The sequence below is a fragment of the Python bivittatus genome, unplaced genomic scaffold (assembly GCF_059951505.1).
Source record: "Python bivittatus isolate LINGU-HERP-01145 unplaced genomic scaffold, Pbiv_v1 ctg000480_np1212, whole genome shotgun sequence".
Classification (NCBI taxonomy): Eukaryota; Metazoa; Chordata; class Lepidosauria; order Squamata; family Pythonidae; genus Python; species Python bivittatus.
This window is the reverse complement of record NW_028277075.1, coordinates 91,306,935-91,328,881: the sequence shown is the minus strand read 5'-3', so window position 1 is coordinate 91,328,881 and position 21,947 is coordinate 91,306,935. Positions and strand designations below refer to the sequence as shown.

The window sequence follows — 21,947 nt, the reverse complement described above, 5'->3', positions numbered from 1 at the left end:
TGGATTTCTTTTACATTCCTTGTTCTATTGGTCGGCTTATCGTCTTGCATAGATATGTATAGATTATACGATTATTGGGTCTAAAAGTAAAAGGTTCTCTTTCTCCTATGTACATTTTATACAGTTGGTGTAGAGCACTTCAGAGATTAATTTATAAGTGAATCAAAACCATCCAGCGTCTTCCATTTTTCTGTGGGCTTTTATGCCACTTCTACTCTAGTTCACTGAAGCCTGAAATCACAGTATTATTACTTCTCAATTTTGTGCATCTGGAATCTATACGCATGACCGTATTTCCAAACACACTTGAATTTTAAGTGCCACAGCTAACTAACCAAGTTTCTTGATACACAGCTGTAGTCTTCAGCTGAACTGAAGGATTATTAATATTATTATACATCATATCAGATAATATAAAGTTTTCTAATGCTGAGTAAAAATAAATCTGTGGCTAAGAAGTATATGAATGGGAGAGCTTTTCAGTCATACTGTTTTAAAACTACATAAATTTTAACATGAACTTTCTCACTGAAGCTAAAAGGATGCAAAATATTCCATGAAGCATCAGTGGAAACTAGAGTGTATCCTCCTGGATTACAAACAAAATACAAAATATTTATTTGGCATAGCTGTAAATATCATTGCCCTGATTCATACATTTCACATGGGGCATGGTTGGATCCCCATGTATTCAAAGGTCAAAAACACTTAGAGTTACATTAATGTAATCAACACCAGCAATTGTTTGGGGATGCTGCTAGTAGATACGACTGTTTGCCCCACAATAACATACTTTCAAATACTATAGGATGGAATCAAGCCATAAGGGTCTAACAAATAATCTCAAAACATATTAATCAAGCTTAGGAAAAAAAAAAATAGAACATTTCCACCAGTTGTTATCCAGCATATATGACATGGGATACAGCTCCCCAAACCATGACGACAGAGAAAACCTGAAAGGATAATCTTGTCTTAAAGAATGACAGCTCTGTTTTTTTCCTAAACATCCATTCTATTTTGAAGATTTGATGCTACATGTTTAATTTCTGAGGAAGGGTTGCTATAAAATTCCGGAGGTATTATTTGAGTGAAAGTTATTAACAAAAGAGAAGACAGAGGGCTTCTATAGTACAGTTTTTCCAACCTAAAACTATTTGGACAGCAGTTCCCAACACCTCTCGAGACATTATGCATAAAGTTAGTTTAACAATCTTCCCATTTTTCTGCCGACTTATCCTGGGATACAGCCTATGTTATAATGGTAAGGCTGTGCAGAAATCAGGATCCCAAGGGCGAACTGTAATTGGAGGAGTGTGAGCACGGATGTAGCAGCTCTTAGGAGCGCATGGGTCTTTTCCTAGGCATACATGGCTGCTCAGTAACGTAGCACAATCCCTGGAAAAGACCAGTCTGACAGGTGTTATGCACGTACCCATACACACTATTTTCCCCTTCAAAGATAGATGCCTTCATAGCCGTAATAAATAGAAATAGGCTACGGTGGTGTTTTTGAATCTATTCCAAAGCAGCCATAAAACTACCAAAATTAACTGCCCAGAGTCACTCCACAGTGAGATGGGTGGTGACAAATTTGAAATATAAATAAATAAATAAAACAAACAAACCTTGGAGCATCAACCATCCAAACTGCTGCTAGTACAGACCTAGTGAAATGACTTGCTGAATATAATTTCCTTCTCTATGTGTTATTCATATCTTCTGGACAGTGCAATACAAAAAAGAGTGAGGAATCCATAGCAGCACAATTTCAGATATTTTTGGATGAACCAAATTATTTGGATTCTTTTTCAGTCATGGTTCCAAATGGGATATGTGATTCAGGCTGTTTGAGTTAACTTAGTGGATGGCCAATACCTAGAAATACAGTAGGTCAGAATTTTCTTCATCCCACAGACAGCTCTTGTACAATGAGTGATGATACCTTACTGGATTTTTATTTATTTATTTATATTTCAAATTTGACACCACCCATCTCACTGCAGAGTGATTCCGGGCGGTATACAACAAAAGAACAAATTTTAATTAAAATAGAATAAATATTAATTAAAATACATTTCAACAAAATTCCCATATAAATAATAAATACCTTCCAAGAAACTGATGTTAACTAGGAGTTATCAGACTCGGGGACCATCTTCAAGGCACAAGTTGGCAGAGCCAGGTCTTCAATTCCTTCTGAAAAGCTGGGAGGGTAGGGGCCCACCTCATCTCTGGGAAGAGAATATTCCATAGGGTGGGGGCAATGGCAGAGAAGGCTCTTCTCCTGGGACCAGCCAGTTGACATTCTCTCACCAATGGGATCCATAACATGCCTTCTCTGCCAGACTGGGTGGGACAAGTCGATGTAATGGGGATGAGACAGTCCCTCAGGAAACCTGGACCGTGCCATGTAGGGCTTTAAAGGCACTTTGAATTGGACCTGGAAGCAAACTGGCACCCAATGCAGCTCCTGCAGCAGAGATGTTACATGTGCCATCCTTGGGGCACCCAAAATGTGGCTGCATTTTGAACCAGCTGTGGCTTCCAGATACTCTTCAAGGGTAGCCCCATGTAGAGTGCATTGCAATAGTCTAAATGAGAGATGACCAGGGCGTGAATGACTGACTGGAATGCCTTCTGATCCAAGAAGGGGAATAACTGGTGCACAGTACAAAGTTGCACAAAGGCCCTCCTGGCCATGACTGCCACCTGCTCCTCAAGCAGGAATCATGAGTCCAGGAAGACCCCCAGATTACGCATTGGGTCTATCTAGGAGAGTACAACCTCATCCAGAACCAAAGATGATAAACCCCTGAATATAGAGGACCCTCCAATCCACAGCCACTCTGTCTTTCAAGGGTTCAGCTGAAGCCTGTTGTTCCCTATCCAGACCCCCACAGTCTCCAGGCACTGCGAAAGGGTGGTCACGGCATCACTCATATCAGCTAGGATGGAGATGTATAACTGGGTATCATCTGTGTACTGATGATAGCTCATCCCATGGTGGTGGATGATCTCACCCAGTGGTTTCATGTAGAAGTTAAAAGGGAGTGGAGAGAGTACCGAACCCTGCAGTACCCCACAAAAGAGAGGCCATGGGCCGAACCTATCGCTCCCAAACAACACTGATTGGGACTGGCCTTGGAGGAAGGAAGTGAACCAGTACAAAACTGGGCTGCCCACTCCTCAAGTCAGCCCAAAAGGAAACCATGGTCAGTGGTATTGAAAGCTACCGAGAGGTCAAGAAGAACAAGGATGGATGAACTACCTCCATCCCGCTCCCACCAGAGATCATCCAAAAATGCAACCAATGCTGTTTCCAGGCCTGAAACCCAACTGAAAAGGGTTCAGACAATCTGTTTCATCCAGGATCCTCTGGAGCTACAATGCGATCATTTTCTCAACCCCTTCCCTAAAAAAGGGAGATGGGAGACTGGACAAAGATTGTCCAGTATGGTGGAATCCAATGATGGTTTCTTGAGGACGGGGTGCACCAGCACCTCTTTAAAGGCAGCCAGAAACACTCCCTCCATTGCCTGGACCCACCCACATGTCACTTCCCGAGCTGCCTTAACCAGGCAGGAGGGGCATGGATCTAATTGACAAGTGGTGGAGGTAGTATAACCCTCAGCTGCCTTTGGTCCATCAGTCACCAGAGATGGACCAGTTGAATGGGTCCTGCCTCCCTGAAAAGGGGGGTAGCATGGGAGAATCTTAAGGTCATCAGGACATGATCTGACCACGACAGTGGGGGGGGGGGTCAGATGTAACTCCCCCTTCAGATCATATTGCCACTGCTCTGACAAGAAAACCAAGTCCAGTGTGAGACCACTGTCCCAAGTCAGGTTGCGAATAATCTGGGACAGGCCCATGGCTTCCATGGTGGGCATGAACTCCCGAGATGCCTCTGAGGCATGCCCCAGGGACAGCAAATTAAAGTTCCCCCAGAACCATAAGTCTGGGCAACTCCACCGCCAACCCCGAGATGGCCTTCATCAGCTCAGGCAGGGAGATTGCTATGCAGCAGGGAGGCTGGTACAGTAGCAACAATCCCAATTGTTCTCAGGAGCCTAACATCAGGAACAGGGTCACACAATCAGCCAGTTCTGGAGCAGCACCCCTGAAGGCCAACAGAGACTCCCAGATAACAACCACTACCTCTTCTCCCCTGCCATGGGCTCTTGGCTGGTGCCACAGTGTGAACCCAGTCAGGCATCCCCCACCAGGGCCTAGCCAGGTCTCAGTGATGCATGCCAGGTCTTCCTGCTCCTCAGTAATAAAATCATATATAAGGGGGAGCTGCAGCTTCTTGACCTAGCATTGAGAAGCAGCAGCCGAAAGCCAGGGCCTCTGTGGGTCTGCGGCCCAGGGCCTGGATCTGAGTCCAAAGGGCCGGAACACACCACCAGTAATAAACATAAAATAGTGGATTGCCTAACGGTGTTAGGTCTTGGAAGCATTATAAAAGTGACTTTCATCTTTTCAATCTGATGGTGTTCAGTTGGTGGTGCTGTGAACAGAGGAGGAGCTATTGTTTGATTGCCTGCCCTTTGGTCAATGGCAGATCAATTGCAGATGCAAGGCTTTTACATCCAACCCATATTTTTCAGCATGGGAGGAAGTTGAGGGTGATCATTTGTTCACTTTATTTTCCTGCACAGAGCACAGACTGTTTTGTCACATTCTGAGAGCAATATTTTTTTCCTCCTGCCCCAAGGTGGTGGTGGTGGTGGTGGTGGTGGTGGTGATGGTGGGGAACCCGCCACAAACAGGAGCTTGGCCTAGGAGCAAGATTCCAGGGAGGATAAAAGTCTATAAACTCTATTCTACTGGGAGTTGAATAGGACACTCCAGCCCTCAGTGGTGGCCAGAAATGTCTTTGCACAATTACATGTAGCAGACCATTTGTCAATTGTCCTCAATTTGGCAACAGTTACCCATGTTGGGGCTACATTTTATTTAGACTTTTTTTTTACAGTGTATTCTACATAGAGCTCTAAAAGCACTGACTAATTTTAAACGAGGCAACTCAAATATTAGTCAGTACATGGCATTGATATAACATTTTATGGAAATACTGAAAGATGTGCAATGTTTGTTTTCCAGGGTCAGTTGAACACAATGGCTTTTTATTTTTATTTATTTATTTTTATAGTTTGCCCTCTTAGATCTGCCCTCTCAAGGACATCATGATCATGTAGTCCTGTTCCTCAGATGTGGGGGAAGACTTTCTCAGATTATGGAATTGCCTTCCTCTATAATTATGTGTGATGACCATACATTGTTTCAATTTAATGCTTTAAATTGTTTTCTGTATTTTATTGTTCTAATGTTAATGTGTTTATGTGGTTCATTTCTTCACTGTTATTTATTTATTTAATTGTTTTCCATCCCTTCAGGGACTTTTGTAGAAAGGTTAATTTTAAAAAAAAAAGGGTTTTGTAACTATGCATATAGCATAAAGTAGCCTTTTAGAATTTTGCATAAACGTGAAAATATATTTTCAGGAGCTATTCATGCAAGAACTTTGGGGAGCAGCTTGTCCCTGTTTAGCTCTACTCCCACCGGGCAAATGGATCCTTGGAATGATGTTTTTGCTAATTACCATTCCAGACCATGAATAGATTGAGAACTTTCTGAACTGTATATGTGCCTTATTAGCATGTCTATTTCCCTTCACTGGATGGAAGGAGAATTTGGGGGGTCAAGCTAAAAGCCCCTAACCCAAGTACATCTTCCCAGGGAAAATAAATTACTAGCTCAGCTATATGGTGTCAAGTTTCCCAGAGGAACTAAGCCAACAGTTCAGCTATAAAACATTTAAAAGGCCAAATAATGTTGACAGGCTGAGAAAAGATACTAGGAAGCAAACATAGACTCTGGGAACAGGGACAGTTTGATAAACCCTGTAACATTAACTCCATAGAAAGAAACTATGTTCAGAGAATAATTCCTCTTTGTTCTTTCAAAACCCCAACTGTCATTGTAGTTCTGTCCCATTACTTCATAATTACACCCTAACTGCCTCACTGACCTCACTAATATAATGTGCTGCCTTTTGTGTGTGTGTGTGTGTGTGCCTTCGTGTCATTGTTGACTCCTGGTGACTGCCTGAACTAGTCCCTGCACTTTTCTTGGCAAGATTTTGGAAGTGGTTTGCCCTTGCCTGCTTCCTAGAGCTGAGAGAGAGTGACTGGCCCAAGGTCACCCAGCTGGTTTCATGCCTAAGGCAAGAGTCGAACTCACAGTGTCCCAGTTTCTAGCCTGATGCCTTAACCACTACACCAAACTGGCTCTCTATAATGTTCTTTACCCAATCAAATATTTTGCTGTAACCAATCATACATATATATACTTTATTCTGCAGGAATCTAAAAGGGACTGTAACCCCTCCCTCTTTAACCTTGCCTTTCCCTCCAGCACTGTCCATAACTAATTTATGCTTCAATGTAAATGTGTCCTGGTCTCCAGTTCAAACATACCTTCAAAAAATTATCCTACAGGATTTAAAATTATTTTTTATACTTTTTATCTTGTAAAATTTTACCACTATCAGGATTTTTACTGGACATTGAGGTAGCAGGTCTATCATTCCTTATGAACTTGAAGCACAATGGAGTATCCAAAAGCAACACAATTTGTTGAACTGCATTATCTCATTCCATTCCATTTAGTTCATTCAGATTATATCATGTTAAAATCCATGATTTCCTTTCTACTATGCATTTAAACAAATTTGTCTTACAGTTTTACGTTAATTAAAATCTATCCTAAAAAATATATGGATCATTTGAAATATTTGTATGTAATGATCTCCAATAATAAATTCACATCTTTTTGCTCTGTTTCCTACAGTATCACAATAGTGAATGGATAGCCAGAGAACACGAAATAACAAAAGCAACATTTTTGAATCTGACAGTGGTAGAATGCTCGATACCTTTTCTGAACTACACAGGAACAGAAACTCTTCATTTCAAGACTGATATCGAACCATATGCAAGATGGCAAGTGAAAGTAGGAATTTTTTGTGCTACTAGAAAATTAAAAAAAAAATGGAAGGATAAAATGAGATTGCAGTTAGCCTTTTCCTGCTAATCACCATAAAAGGGAGACACAAAACCAAATATTTTTAGTATTGACTAATAGTAAGTATGAAATTAAAGGAATGTAAGAAATTATAAGCATTGTAGTAATTTTAATAAGTTGTCTTAAGGTGCAGGATACAATCAGTATTATTAGTAATGATTCTCAGTTGATATAATGGATGAATCAATTGTTAATAAACGGTATTTTATTTCTAGGGGCACAGGTTGAAATCTTGATTAGGCCACAATTGCTAAATTGTTAAGCTTCTCTTGTGCATCTGGGGATTCTCCTATGCTCCATACTGAAATTGGTACACAAGGCAGCAGTGCTCAGTGTGCATGGGACTTGCTGGGAGTTCCTTCCATGTGGGTATGGTAACAGTGACTGAATCAAGTCAATCAGGGATTGGCAACACAACACACACAGGCACCATGCTACCTACAATAATCTCAGGTGGGATTCATAATTTGGTGATCAAAACATTTCTTCAAAAGAAGTTCATTTTAGAATTATATTTTTTGATACCCTAGCCTCATGCAAAATCATGTGTTAACACCTGAAAAAGCTAATGACCTCTGATATGGACTGAGGCTGACCACAAGGGGGGTTGCATACATAGATGTATATTACACACACTGAAGTTTGCTGGTTCCAAGACTTGTACCCACATGACCTGCCTTCAGCCCACCCACATAATTGGGTCACAGAAAAATGACTGTCAGGTGACAAGATTAATGTTTAAAGGTAGAATATCTTTAGAAGTGCTAGTTTTGCTTGATTCTTATTAGTTTCATTACTGACAGTCTTGTAAAATTCTCATCTAATTAAAAAGTAATGCTAAATATGTCTATTTGGAAGTGCCACTGAACTCAAAGGGGCTCGTTATGTGTTCAGATAAAAAAATTATATCGCTTTTGATGTATTTATAGAAGTATATTTCAAAGCTGCATTTTAGTTTCCTCTCAGAGAAAGAAGAATGAAATGCTATAAGAACTAGAATGAGACAGAAAGTTTCACATAGTGCATAGTGTGTGCAGACTGAAGTATTCTTGTATATCTATTTTTGTCAGTATTACATTTTAACACCAACATTCACACAATTGCAACACTGTTGGTCTGGCTCCAAAGCTGTGTGGCTGTATTGGACCAATATGTATTATTACCTAAAGCAACATCCACCTAACATTCCTTATTTACTTCAGCTCCAACACTGTAACAATTCCTGCTGTATTTCAAGAATCCTATTCCTGCTTTCATTTATTACTTTCCACCCCATTAATAAAAATGTTGATGAGTATAAGACCCAAGACTGACCTATTTGACATCCTACTAGATATCTCACTCCAGTTTGATGAAGATCTATTGACAAGCATTCTCTACAATTTTGAACCATGTATCAACTTAAGTGTCATGACATTCACCCTGTATTGAAGCAGGTTGCTAATGAGAATGTCATGGAGTACCTTTTCCAACTGCTTTGCTAAAATCAATATATATCATATCTAAACACTCCACAATCTATTAAAAAGGTTACTTAATTTTTTAAAAATGAAATAGTTTATCAAAACTGGTTCTTGACAAATTCTTGCTGGCATCTGGTAAATATGGCATTGTTTTCAAGGTGCATATAGATAATATCTTCATGAACTGCTTTAGCATCTCACATGTATTAATATCAGGGTAATTTATGGCTCTGTGCATCCTCTTTTTTACCCTTTTGGAAGACAGGGACAATGTTTGTCTTCTGTTCATCTAGCACTTCAGCAGTTTTCCAGTATTTCTCAAAGATAATGAAAAATTATTCACTAGACCTTCAGCAATTTCCTTCAATACATTTAGATGCAATTCATCTGGACATAAAGATTTACACACACACACACATGCACACACATACATGCATACATACATACACACACTGCCTCTGTGTGTGTGTGTGTGTGTGTGTAGATATATAAATCCCATAACTATGTGTCTATCAATATCAAATTTCAATCCAGTTCTTTCATTCTGGAATGTCTGGCAAACTCCAATCGTCTCACTGGAAATTATTTAGACAGAAAAGAAGTTGAGTAGCCTTTTGTTTGTTGCTTAGTAGTATTCTGCCAACTTCACTGAGCAATTGGCATGTTTATGTAAAAAACAAAACCACCCCTTTTTGGTGTTTTTCTCATATATTGTAATTTCCGCTGATCTTGATCTTTAGCTTTCCTAGTACTCTCTCTACAGTTCTAGGTTACCTGTCTGAGTTTTCCTTGATCAGCTTTCCCTCTTTTCACCTTCTTTGTCCTTTTTCATTTTAAAAGCTTCACTGAGCCTTGTACGCTGCCCTCCCCCTTCTTCCACCTTACAGTAGTACTTTTTAAAGCAAGTTCCACCCTTTTTGAGCAACTTTTCCCATTAGCTTCTCCTTCCATGAGTTTTCATGTCTACTTTTGAAAAACTCTATGACATATTTTGCAGTCTTCTATGCTGTGCTGTGCTGTGCTTTGCTGAAAAGGAGCATGTTACTCCTTTTCAGTGTTACCCCACTGTTATACCACTATGAGATTCTTATGCCATTTCACTGGTACACCATTTCAAACCCTCACAAGTAAACTTCTTGCACCAAAGGTCACCAGAGACTAAAGGGGAGGAGGCCTGTCTACATCAGCCTTAAATGGCCAGTAAGCGTCTCTTTGATCTTACCTGCTATATCTGACCTTCCTTCCAACATAATGGAAGACGTGATCTAACAAATTTTTACCACACCTTGCTGATGTTATTGGATGTTGTCAGCTTAAGGTAGATGCCTGTATTTTAATGTTGGTACAGCTAAGCACAATTTATGGCCTGGGGATGAAATTAAGATATTGTCACAGCATATCTGGTTAAGTGCAAGTGAGAAAAGGCCTTGAATCTTCCATAATGATAAGTATTATACTATGAATAACTGATCTTCATGTGCTTTCTTCCACAATATAAAGGAGGAAGTGATAAACGCAAGTAATGGAAGATCATATTAGGTGATTAGAAGGGTTAATATCATAGTTAATTAAAGTATTCTATTATTATTACATCAATCCTCTTTGAAAGATCAGGAAATTTGCAGTTGATCCACATCTTCTTGGTTGTATGGGTAATATTAGATCTCTCTAACCATATTGCTTTCATTTCTTTGTTCTACTATTTTAACATGGTTTTTATCTACAGTATGGACCAGATTATTCCCTTGACTTTCTGAGCAGAGTTCCATCAGCACCACCATCACTCCACTTCCAGATAGCTTAAACAATTCTGTGGGCTATTTGGGAACTGGAGTGAAATCCTTCTGCCTCAGGTTACTGAAAAAATTATAAAATGGTAAATCCCTAGATTTATATATGCATTTTATATCAGACACATACAAACCTAAAAGTATAGATGTTCAGCAAGACTCACCCATAGGAAGGAAAGTAATTGGCAATCACCTTCAGAACGGTGAAAGATTGGAGGATATAGCAACAGGGAATTATCCAGAGGGTTGGGGGAATATGGTAGTCTGCAGTTCAGACTGAATACCCGGAAAGCAGTTGCCAAAGTATCTCAGTCTGGACATAATTTTCTTAAACTGATTTAGAGTCACGTTAGCATAATCGTACAAGAAAAGCAACTTAAACGGTGAGTGCAAATCTACCCATTGTTTCTTAGCCTTATCTATCTCCAATGTTGTTAGGAGGATATATGAGGGTATTGGTGAAAGTTTATGCACACTATCTTGAATTGTAGGAAAGGAAATATGATACATATACGGTACATACAAAAAAGAGTTATATTACATCTCAATTAATTAAAATGGTTAAGATGTAGATTTATTACTGTAGCCTGTTAGGTTTCAAAGCTATTCCAATCTATTTTGTGGTAATAGACCAATATTTCTATAAAGCTAAGCAAAATTAAAAACACAAACAAACAAACAAAAAAAGAAATGAGTTTTATTTGAATATCTTATTACAAAGAGGCTCCTGGTGTTCTAAGCATTATTTATGTTCATTGGTTTGATCATTAGAGCTGCACTGAGAAAATAAAAGGCTTGAGGGTGTTGGTAAAAGAAAGAAATTAAGGATAAAATTGCATTAAGAATGATCAGTCTGCTTTTGCCTGCAAAACAGTTGAATGTTAAACTAATATTTCTTTCATTCCACAGCTTGATTTGCTTGGGATTAGAACCTGCTCAGAGTGTTAGATGTTTGCAACAGTTGCATCACTCCTACATTGACATCACCTTGGACCTTGACTTCTGTATTAGAGACCGACTCTTATCAAGAGCAGAATATAGGGTCTAATTCCAAGTAGACCCTTAGCCAGGATTTGCATTCACTATATATGATCCAGTTGTGTTCTAAGAGCACATGGAAAGGAATTCAGTGCAATATAAGTAGAATGAATTATGTACTAATAAATTGTATTGCAATTGTAGGAGAACTAGATGAACATGCCAGGAGATTTAATCCCCCTACCTTCTGCCAGTTCTGATTAAACATCTTGCCTCTTAGCCTATTGCTTGAGGTGGGGGGAGGAAATTATGTGGTGTGAGTCGGAAGCAAACAGGTATTTTTCATACTGTAAGCCTATGTTTCTGACAATATGCTGCTGAAGTGCAGCTTATCTTGTCTGGGAGCAAGCACCTGGGGCAGACTGAGATGATGCAAAACACCATAAAGTTTCATTTAAAAACAACCAATTTCATTCCATATACAAATAGGCCACAGTATGAAACTAAAGAGTGAAATATATCATAGTTAACACTATTAGCACAATTAAAAGTACTATGTAAAACATTTTTAATAATTAAAGCACTGGGTTCTCCTCCTCCTCCTCCTTGTTCTAAGAGTCAGTCTTCTGCTAAGGTAGAGATTTGCATTACTTCACGCAGTATGGGCAGATCTGACATAGTCAGGTGTTCTTTGACATGAGCAGAATTGTCCAACCTTTGACTTTTTCCATTATGGGCAAGACCATCCTAACAAAATGTATCAAACCAAGACAATTTTGGATGAATATTTGTGACTTAACACAGATAAATTATAGAAAACTTAGGGGAAAAGTTGCTTCATGCAACACATATTCAGCAAAGACAACTTCATGCTTCAGTTATTAGGTCACAGTGAGACGTAGCAAAATGGGCGAGTTGATGACAATGATCTATATTCTGTGACAGAAATGGAAAGCTGATATCACATCTGTTTTATCAGTTGTGTTTGTCACACGGCACAAGCTACATACAGCATTGTAGTTACAAGAGAAGCATATAGTCACACAGCTATTTCTGGTAGATTTAATTCAGACAAAAACAAACAAAAAGTTTGTCCTGTTCTCGGACTGAACAGAAATGATAGTTTGAAAATAAATTGTGTGCTTGTTCACAGCTATCTATGTGTTCTGTGAAAGACAGGTTCCATCTAAAAGGTTCATTTCCTACTTGCAAACGCACTTGGTCTCCTCCCATTTTTGTTGGATGCAAAAGGCTTGGCTTCTTATTAAATCTGAACCCTTTACAAGTAGTCCTCAGTTAATGACTGCCCTGTTTAGCGACTGGTCAAACTTACAATGGCACTAGAAAAAGTAGCTTTACAACTAGTCCTCAAACTTACAACAGTCACAGTGTCCCCATGATCACAGGATCACAATTCACTTGCTTTGTGACTGGTGTGCATTTATGATGATTTCAGTAAACCTGTGGTCACATGATCACCATTTTTGAGCTTCACAGCTGGCTTCTGACAAGCAGAATTAATGGAAAAGCCTGCAGTAAGTCCCAAATTGTGGTCACACAATGTCACACTTAATTACGGCAGCAGACCTGACATAGTAAGTCTGGCACAACCATGTTATGTTTCACTTAACAACAGTGTTGCTTAGTGATGGAGTTGCCAGTCCCAATTGTGGTTGTTAAGTGAGGACTACTTGTACTTTAGTAGTTAACTTTTTGCTATATACAATCCCATTTAGTGAAAGAAGCGGGGGGTTTTCCCATTTATTCTCTTCCTGTCATTTCCTTTGGATCTTAAAACAAATGTAGGTTTGTACATTCAAGATAATATTCTGAATTTAGAGCTCAGTGCTGTACTCTGATTTTCCAAGCGTCCAAGAAAAATGTAACATAAATAGTGTGATATCTATTTTAAATGTACATATGCACATTTAGGACAACATTATATGTTTCAGTTGTCAGTCTGAACTTGGCTTCTATATAAATTTTTAAGTAGAAAGGATTTAAACAAAATGCAATGCACATCCCTCTTGAATTGTCTGAAAACAGAGAAAGCTTAAACACATATTCAAAACATCATTCAATGATGGATAGTATTAACAGCAGCTCCATTTTAGCACCCTTTTCAAACAGTGAAATGAAAAGTACATTTAATAGCTTTCTCAATGTTTAGATACAGCATTTGTATTGTGTGTATGTATTGTTTTTGTTTGTGTAGAATGTTTATTTGTATTATGATTTCTTAAATTGAACACAAACTAAATGAAAATCCATACACATATTTAGTATGCAGTATTCAGTATTCTAATAAACAGGTCTATGACAGTGCTGTTTTTCAAAGAAGAATAAAATGCAAATTTCAGTCAAATAGATCTTCTATGGTTACTAAGACACTAAGGCTACATAAAATTCTATGTGTAATATCAGAGCATAATTCATATAGAATGGCAAAACTATATTTGAAAGTTAAAAATCTGAGATACCTCCTTTTGGAAAGCTGGTGTGCACATTCACGATAACATTCTATATTTCAAGTTCAAACTTATTCTTAATCCTCTGTATCCATTTTACAGTAGAGGTAATGATAGAATATGAAATATATTGCCTTTCAATGTAAAACATGTGCAGTCTAGAATACAATTCTACATTTCATGTTCTAATCTGAATTTGATATCCACATCTGTTTTCAAACAAACAAAGCATACCTCATAATGTTCATGGCTTGTAATAGTAATATCAGTTAAACAGAACAAAATAGCAAATGATGACATGAGATGAGACAGTACAAATTAAAAAAAAAAATCTGTCAATGCATGCAGTTAGATATTTTGAAACAAATACAACTTACAAAATTGACCTATTATGGCTTGATTCCTGTGCCAAATACAGAGTGAGCATTCTTTTTCTTGTATCTACCGCTCTGCCTCCAGTGAAATACATTATTCCTCTGTCTATAGGAAATACGTGTGGGAGAAGCATCAGCCCCACTTTCTGCTTCTTCTCCTACATAATGTTTGTTTCAAGATATGACATTTTACGAATGAATTAATACCTCAAGAATGGAAATCTATCTTTGGTAGAGTAGAGGACACAATCTACCCAACAGAATTGTCTTGCTTTGAAGCAATCTCAATAAAATGCTGTTGACATCCATAAAATTCCTCTTGAGTAAATGTTTTATGGATTGCAGTCAATCTGAAGCAGGATTTATTGTTCAAAATTGTGTCTATTTGAGTAAAAAAAAATTTACGGGAACAGATTTAACAAAGCACACAGTTATCAGAAACCCCAGATTTGATCTGAGCAAAAAGATATTTTGGTAATAAATGAATGGCTTTTCAGTTTGCAGCATCCAGTGATTTATTAGCTTTCAGGAAAGTAACTCACAAGTGGTTTAATTTATGTTCTTGGCAGACATTTAGTTCAGGGGTGCATTCAGAATGTACAGACAATGTCTATGTGGAACTGGATCACACAAAATGATATATTTTTGTATATTTTAGATTTCTAAGGATGGATTCCAGTACAGTAATTCAAAAGTTCTGACCTTGTATGACGGAGTCTGCCAGGATTGCAAATTCCATCAAAATGGGCTTTGCAAATTAAAGGTAATTTCAAAGCACTTAGAGGTGTAGTAGAGAGCATTCATCTTCTTCCTAACCCTCCAGTTTCCTTAAGTGAGCTACATGGCTTGACAAGTCTCAGGGAACCAAATTTGTTTACTGATTCAGCTGGAAAGCTAAATATATTTTTTCCACTTGTATATTATGCCCTTTTTGACATCAATAGTTGAAAAACCACACTTCATATACAAGCCTGTTTTCAAAATGTATTACTTGATGTCCATACAAAACGTAGCCGTTATGTGCTGAAAATGTTCATGAAAGTGAATGGGAGTGGAGAAATAATGGCAATTCTGAGATTATCTTTAATAAGACTTCTTTTACATAAAATGTTCCTGTTGATACAGAACTTTTGCTGGGAAGACATTACCAGCAGCTTTTTTTCTTTCATAACGCATAATGGCAGAGCCCTAATAGTTATCTCAGATTTACTGGCAGTGTTCCAACTACCAATACGGTTGCTTCTATACCTAATGTCTTCAAGTACAGATGCAGGCTTGGCTAGATTTGTTTCTCCCAGAACTTCCCTACATTACTTGTCTTTCTTTACACTTGATAAGTGCAGTAGTTTAGCTACTGTAGTCCAACCAGAGGTTCAGCTGATGTAGGTTTTGCTGATTGGGCTAATTTACCTTAAGGCAGGAGTTCCTTACTTTCAACCAAAGCAACGGCTGCATCTACCAAATATTTTAACTCCCCAAAAATGTATGGGGTCCATTTTGAGGCCAGATACATTCATGAAAATAAAGATGATGCTGGAGCCTTTGCAACATCTCCTTTTTTATAAGAAGTCAGGTGAGGCAGGACCTGGCAGGTACTAAAAAAGTGTCATTTGGATACATTGGCACCCTTACTTGCTACACCGGAACTCCAGATTTAGAGTAATTTTCTAGGTGTGTGGTTACTTTATGTACTCCATAATATATTCTCAGTGCTCATGTAAGGCCTCTTGGATTAATCAGAAATAAAGAACCCAGAAGCAAATAGTCAACCATTAAGAAATAAAGACGTACAAAGACAGATGTAAAATATCAAAAGGAAAAGGAACATTTCTCAAAAAGAAGCACATCATATGACTTGAACTAACATACTGTCCGTAACATAAATGTTAAACTCAAGATCTCAGAGTACTGAATAATTACAATCCTCTCTCCCATCCCCAAACCCTAGTTTGTTTAAATGGCCTTCAGTGGACTAGAATCCCCCCACCATGTGTTAGACCACAATTCCTATTACCTCAAGCTACCTAGGGATGATGGGAGCTGCAATCCAATATATTTGGAGACACTTAAGTCATTCTTTGCAATAGCAAGCATGTTTTTATCCGAGCAGAAGTAATTATTTTCCACTGCTGTAAACTTCTAGAAGTCATTTGGGATGGGTGTTATAGAACTACTTGCAAGCAAGCAAATAAATAGGTGGCTGAATACTGTCAAAACTTACAAGATTTTCCCCTTTATCAAGGACTTTGAGGAGGGAATGATGTCAGTTCTACTGTTTTTACATCAATGTTACAAACACCCCAGTTTGGAGAGTTACTTGACAAAGAAGACGTACTTCATTTTGGAATGAATGTATAATTAACTACTATTGTTTCAGCCACAAGAAGTCTGAATTTCATTTAAAAAGAAAAGTGAAAATATCATGAGCATATTGTCTGTATATTTTTGTGAAACCTCTCAACCTTTGTTTTTCTTTTAACCATCTAGTTCAGAGGAAAAATAAACAAGGCCAAGAAATCACAGTACCTCTGACTTACTCAGTGGGGGAAATGTGTACTGGCCATGACAAAGGCACAGAATCAGAGAAGATCTTCCTGGCCATGTGCAGGCATTTTGAAGAGATTTGCCTGACATGCCAAAAGAAAGGGAACCCAGGAGCCAGTCAGTTCCTGGGTAAGGAAAACCTGGAATGACAGCATCACGTTCATCCAGGGACTGATTAACCATGCTTTGTTCATTCTTCAGATTTTAAGATTCACTTGGGAGTGAACATTTTTATTCTGGTCATTCAGCAGCTTAACATTCAAGGATAAAATGAAGATTCACTTCTATTCTTCCCTTAGGAATGGATTTAAATGACTATTGTTCCATGATTGCTAGAAATAAATATTTTATACTATTTCAAGTGACTAACAGCTCATTTGTTTTTGTTTCTCCTCCTGGCAGGAAAACACATGCAAAATAGATGGATTGTGCTATGCAGCGGGTGATGCAAGTCTCACCAGCTCTTGTCTTTTCTGTGAGCCATCAGTTTCGAAATTTACTTGGTCTATCAATGAAAGTAAGTCCATTGGGGCCTTATAAAATCAGACGCCATTTATGATACAAAAATGCATTCTTCAAGAGACTGATTGAGTGTATTCTTGGCTTGGACCATTACATAGTGTATATTTCTAATATTTATCTAGATTATAAAATTATTTTCTTTGGAGAAGGCCAATCCTGATTTCTGCAAAGTCAACTAGTTTAAACCTCCATCATTATACAGAGGTTCTCATTTTCTAATATAACTATTATAAGACTCCGTTCTAGTAATCATTCCTCCTCCAGAGAAGCAAAATGCATTCCAGGCCTCAGATCTCTTTTCAAAAAATATTGGGCTTCAGGGACAAATAGGACTATTTCTAGTCTACTATTTAGCAGCAGCCCTCCTTGACCTCCTGGATCATATCATGGGGCTGGTGGTAGAAAACTCTAGATTTTTAATGTTGGGGTACTTTAACCACCATGTCCTGGGAGTGGAGTCAGATAGCTTAGCTATTCATGGCCTCCCTAGCAACTGTGGGCCTGTCCTTGGATTTTTTCCCCCTTTTCTCTCTTTTTGGTTGTTGGATTGATTGGGTGAAAGTATTAGAGGCTGTTTGGTAGGGTAGATACAGGTAGTCCTCATTTAGTGACTGCCCTGTTTAGTGACTGTTCACAGTTAGAACAATGATGAAAAAGTAACTTTGCAACCAATCCTCACATTTACAACCTTTGCAGGTCTGTGAAGCAAAGGAAAGGAGAAATAAGTTCATAAGCACAGTCACAGTCTCACTTAGTGACCGCTTTGCTTAAGGACCAGACTAATGGTCCCAATTGTGGTTGTTAAATGAGGACTACCTGTATAGGAAATTAGGAGGAAACCTTGTAAGATGGAAGCTCCTGATTGGTTCTGATAGATAGTAAGAGGAAGTGGTTAGAGAGCTGGAGACCTACTATGAGTTGCATTGTCAGATAGCAGGCCTCTGGAGATTGGTGAGTGTGACTGTGTGAGTGGGGTGTGCTTAGTCCATCAGTGGTCTACGCCTTGCTGTTATGGAGAATTGTCAAACCCCATACAGCTAGGCAATATCAAGGAAGCAAGAACTACACAGAATTCAGTAAGATGTACACTATTTAATGTGGCCTTAATGAAATCTGTGTAGTTCTTGCTTCCTAGATCTTTAAAGCTAGTCTTGGAGTTAATACAGAATTTTGGAAACTGCAGGAAGACTTTCAAAGCTTCATTTATAGTGAGTTAAATAAGGCAGAGCCTCTTTGAATGGTTCAAAATGCTTCTTCCCAGGGTTCTTGGCACCTGGGCTGAGCTGCCAGTGGATTTACCTTTTCTCTCAATTGTTTACATCTACTCTCTTTCTCTTCCTTTCCCAGCCTCCCCACAATCATTCCCAAGACTGGTAGAACATGAGTTTTGATAGGGCAAGAGAGTTATGGTGCTCTAAGAAACTATGAGGAGACTGGGAAAGTAATGGAAGGGATAGTAGCAGGTAAATCAGTCGATAGCCTATCTCATAAACAGCAACTCAGTCTGGGGGAGGGGGGCAGAGAGAGAGAAATGTGGGAAAATGTGTTTCAAAGTATTCAGAGAGACTGTACCTTATTAAACTGACTATAAATGCAAAGTTCTGAAAAATTCCTATTACATTTTTCAAGATTCTGAATTTACCCCAGGCAAAACTTGAAGATACCTTTCTGAAATCTGCAGTTCTTGCTTCCTTGGCCTTATAGCTTAATAGGTGGGGAATGTTGGGCTACCTGTTCCAATGGAAAAGTGCAATCTGTTGCTACTCTCTACTCCAAATCCAGAGGTCCTGATCCTGGTGACTGATTATAGATGCGACCTTGGTCTCAAATTGCTAAAGGTAACCACAAGGTCCATCTGTAATAAAGGTATGCTTAGCTACAATCTGGTTGGACAAGGCTGGCAATGTGGCCTTCATAGAAATTTGCTCTCCCAAGTCCTTCATCACCCTCAGTGCCAAGGTCAGGGATGAGCAGGGCCTGGAGAACCAGTGCAGCAAGATGAAAAATGAATCTGACCAAGTACAGTTATGAGTTCAAATCTGGAAGGGAAAGCACCTATACTTATCTTCCCTTATCATGTTGGCAGCCTGTCAGATGGCTGCTGTGTTTGGAGTGGCAAATACCTTTTTGGAAGGCAGTTGCTGATAAATCTCCCACCTAGTGCTGTGGCTATTTGGCATAACACTTTGTTGAGAAAATTGCTCAGTTACATGAAAGTTTTGACTCTTCATTGGCAAAGTCCATGGTGGTGAGTTGCCATGAGGTCCTTTTTTGCCTGTAGATTCTGATGAAGTAGAGGGGGTAATCACTAACATGTCCCTTCCCACTTGTAGGTTAGGCATGTGCATAGGACCAGAATGGACATGGTTGGTTGGATCCTGGAGATGGTCAATCCTTTATTTTTGTTTCCTGCAGTTCTGGTACACCTGATTCCTTAAGAGACCTTCCTTGGATTCAGCCGTATTGGTTCCTGGAGGCTGGGAAGGCCTGGATGGGTCACAGCATGCTCAGCTGAAATCCTTGTAAAATGGAAATAGATCTGGTTCTGTCCTGACTCTGTTTTTAACTCTTGATGGGTTGCTTTCCCTCTTAAGGACCTGATCCTTAATTTGGCAGTTGACCATAGTACACGTAATCAACATTCACCACTGATTACAAGTATCCATTCAAGAACCACACAGTATAGTAATGTTCATCAATTATTTAAGACTAAGTTGAAGCTTTTCCAATTCAGCAAACTGTTAATAATTTATTTTCAGGACAGATTAGATTACTCTGATTTTTCTTTGAAAATGTTATTGTAGTGGGGGGGGGGGTTTATTCACACTGAGCATTTTCAGAAGAAAGGCACAACATAAAATCTAAATATAAACCCACAGATGTTTTTGTAGGACTATGATGACTATGACTATAAAACTGGCCTTAAATCTGCTGTGTTTTAAACTGCAGTTTAACATTCACCACAGCCACCACACTCAAATTCAGATGTTAATCATTTTCTGCAGTATGAAGATAGGATGAGAGGTTTTTCTCCACCTTTCCCCCCCAGAAAAACCTGTTGATGTATTTCCACTCTCTGCATCATATTAGATAATCACTTGAGGGGCTCATTTCTGTGATTTTTTTTTAAAGGTTCTGTTGATTAAAAAAGGGAGAGAGAAATAACTACAGCCTTTCTGAAGAAAAGCCCACTAGCAATAAATATATTAATTTTATCAGATGTCTTTAACCCCTTAAGTATAGATGGTGTTCCTCCAAGTTACCAGCTGGAATTGTTAAATTGCTTGTCATTTTCAATAAAATGTTTACAGTTCCTTAAATTAAGTAAATCAGAGTATTCCCTAGGCTACACACCCCCTAATCTTGGCTGCTTTTTTGATGTTTAATTTAGATAACTTGCCGCCTGTGTTTCTGGCCCCATCCAATCGGCTTCTAACGTTTGCAGGAGAGACTTTTGTTTATCAGCTGCAAGCTGTGGATCCTGAGAGATCAGCCGTGCTGTTTGCCTTAGAAGCTGGCCCTCCTGAAGCTTCTCTCACTCCTGCTGGCCTTCTCATCTGGAATGTCCTTTCTGGAGAAGCAGAGACTTTCGAGTTCACTGTGTCTGATGAATGCAATGCACAAAGCAGACACTCATTGCAGGTGAGAAGGAGATTCACACTCCTTCAAAAACTAGTTTGTAGGCTCTCGGATACTTCGATAATAGTTAATAATTTGTTATTGTCTTTAAAAAGCTAAGACTTCAGCTGTTTTCAAGTGAGTGCATATTATCCCTCATGACAGTAACGATCAATTAATCTATAAACATCCTGGAGAAAGTGAATCCCATATACACAGTGAATAAGAGAGGGGACTATCGATTGCTGTCTGAAAAAGCACTTTTTTCCAAGCCTGTTAATGGTTCATTAATCTGCTTTAAAATTTGCTGTGTGCATTTGGAACTTTGAAGAAAAGCACATAATGACATAAAGGACCAGGTTTTAGCCATAAAGGGAAGATTATAATTCATTTGCAATGATATTTTAGAGGTTCTTTTCTCTTATGTCATCACTCCATAACCTTGGTTTCTTGGCCATGCTTTCCTTCTTTGTCTTTATTGCAAGCTGTTCCATTAATTCTGCAGTAGCATTTGCTAATAATGCAAATGCACAGGAGGAAGAAACAGCTAAAAGGGGCTGGCTAACATGGATAATTGCTAAGAGAATTGGATAAAATAAATGTTAACTCAAATCACTAGATATAAAATTTATGCAGAACCTGGAGGTATTAGCAAAAAAGGCCCTAGGAGTTAGATTCATTGAACAGTCAAGACCAATCTATACATTATGCTAAGTATTCAGCTGCTTTTAAAAATGGCAAATGCACAACTGGTCCTTTCTCCTCTGTGATGTTTAGAAGTCAGTGGTGTCTTGATATCATAATGCTTCATGTTCACTTGACTCCTCCTAACAGCCAATGATAGGAGGGATGGGGACAAAGAATGTTATGACATGAGAAGACAGTTAAGTTCTATTAGATATTAGAAAGGAAAAAGATGAACACTTTCAGTTTTCAGTGGCAGCTATGCATTTATCATATAGTTTGCTTCTCAGTATCATCAAGTATCAGGAAATTCTTTCAGTATCTTCCAGGAAATAAAGATTAGTATATTTACTGTTATAATTTGAGCTACAAATCACTCTTACGCATATCACTAAATAGGAACTCCAGTAACTA

At 38.6% G+C, this 21,947-nt stretch overlaps 1 protein-coding gene across 4 annotated transcripts in view; it reads left to right on the top strand.

The window, feature by feature from the left end:
* Positions 1-21,947, top strand: part of LOC103050933 (von Willebrand factor D and EGF domain-containing protein-like) — a 245,855-nt gene that overhangs the window by 125,793 nt on the left and 98,115 nt on the right. For all 4 annotated transcript variants that reach the window (XM_088146520.1, XM_088146519.1, XM_088146518.1 and 1 more), the window contains exons 14-17: positions 6,859-7,020; positions 14,824-14,928; positions 17,112-17,226; positions 20,623-20,873. In XM_088146520.1, coding sequence (XP_088002646.1) covers positions 6,859-7,020; positions 14,824-14,928; positions 17,112-17,226; positions 20,623-20,873 — 633 coding nt within the window. The remainder of the gene's footprint in view (positions 1-6,858; positions 7,021-14,823; positions 14,929-17,111; positions 17,227-20,622; positions 20,874-21,947) is intronic.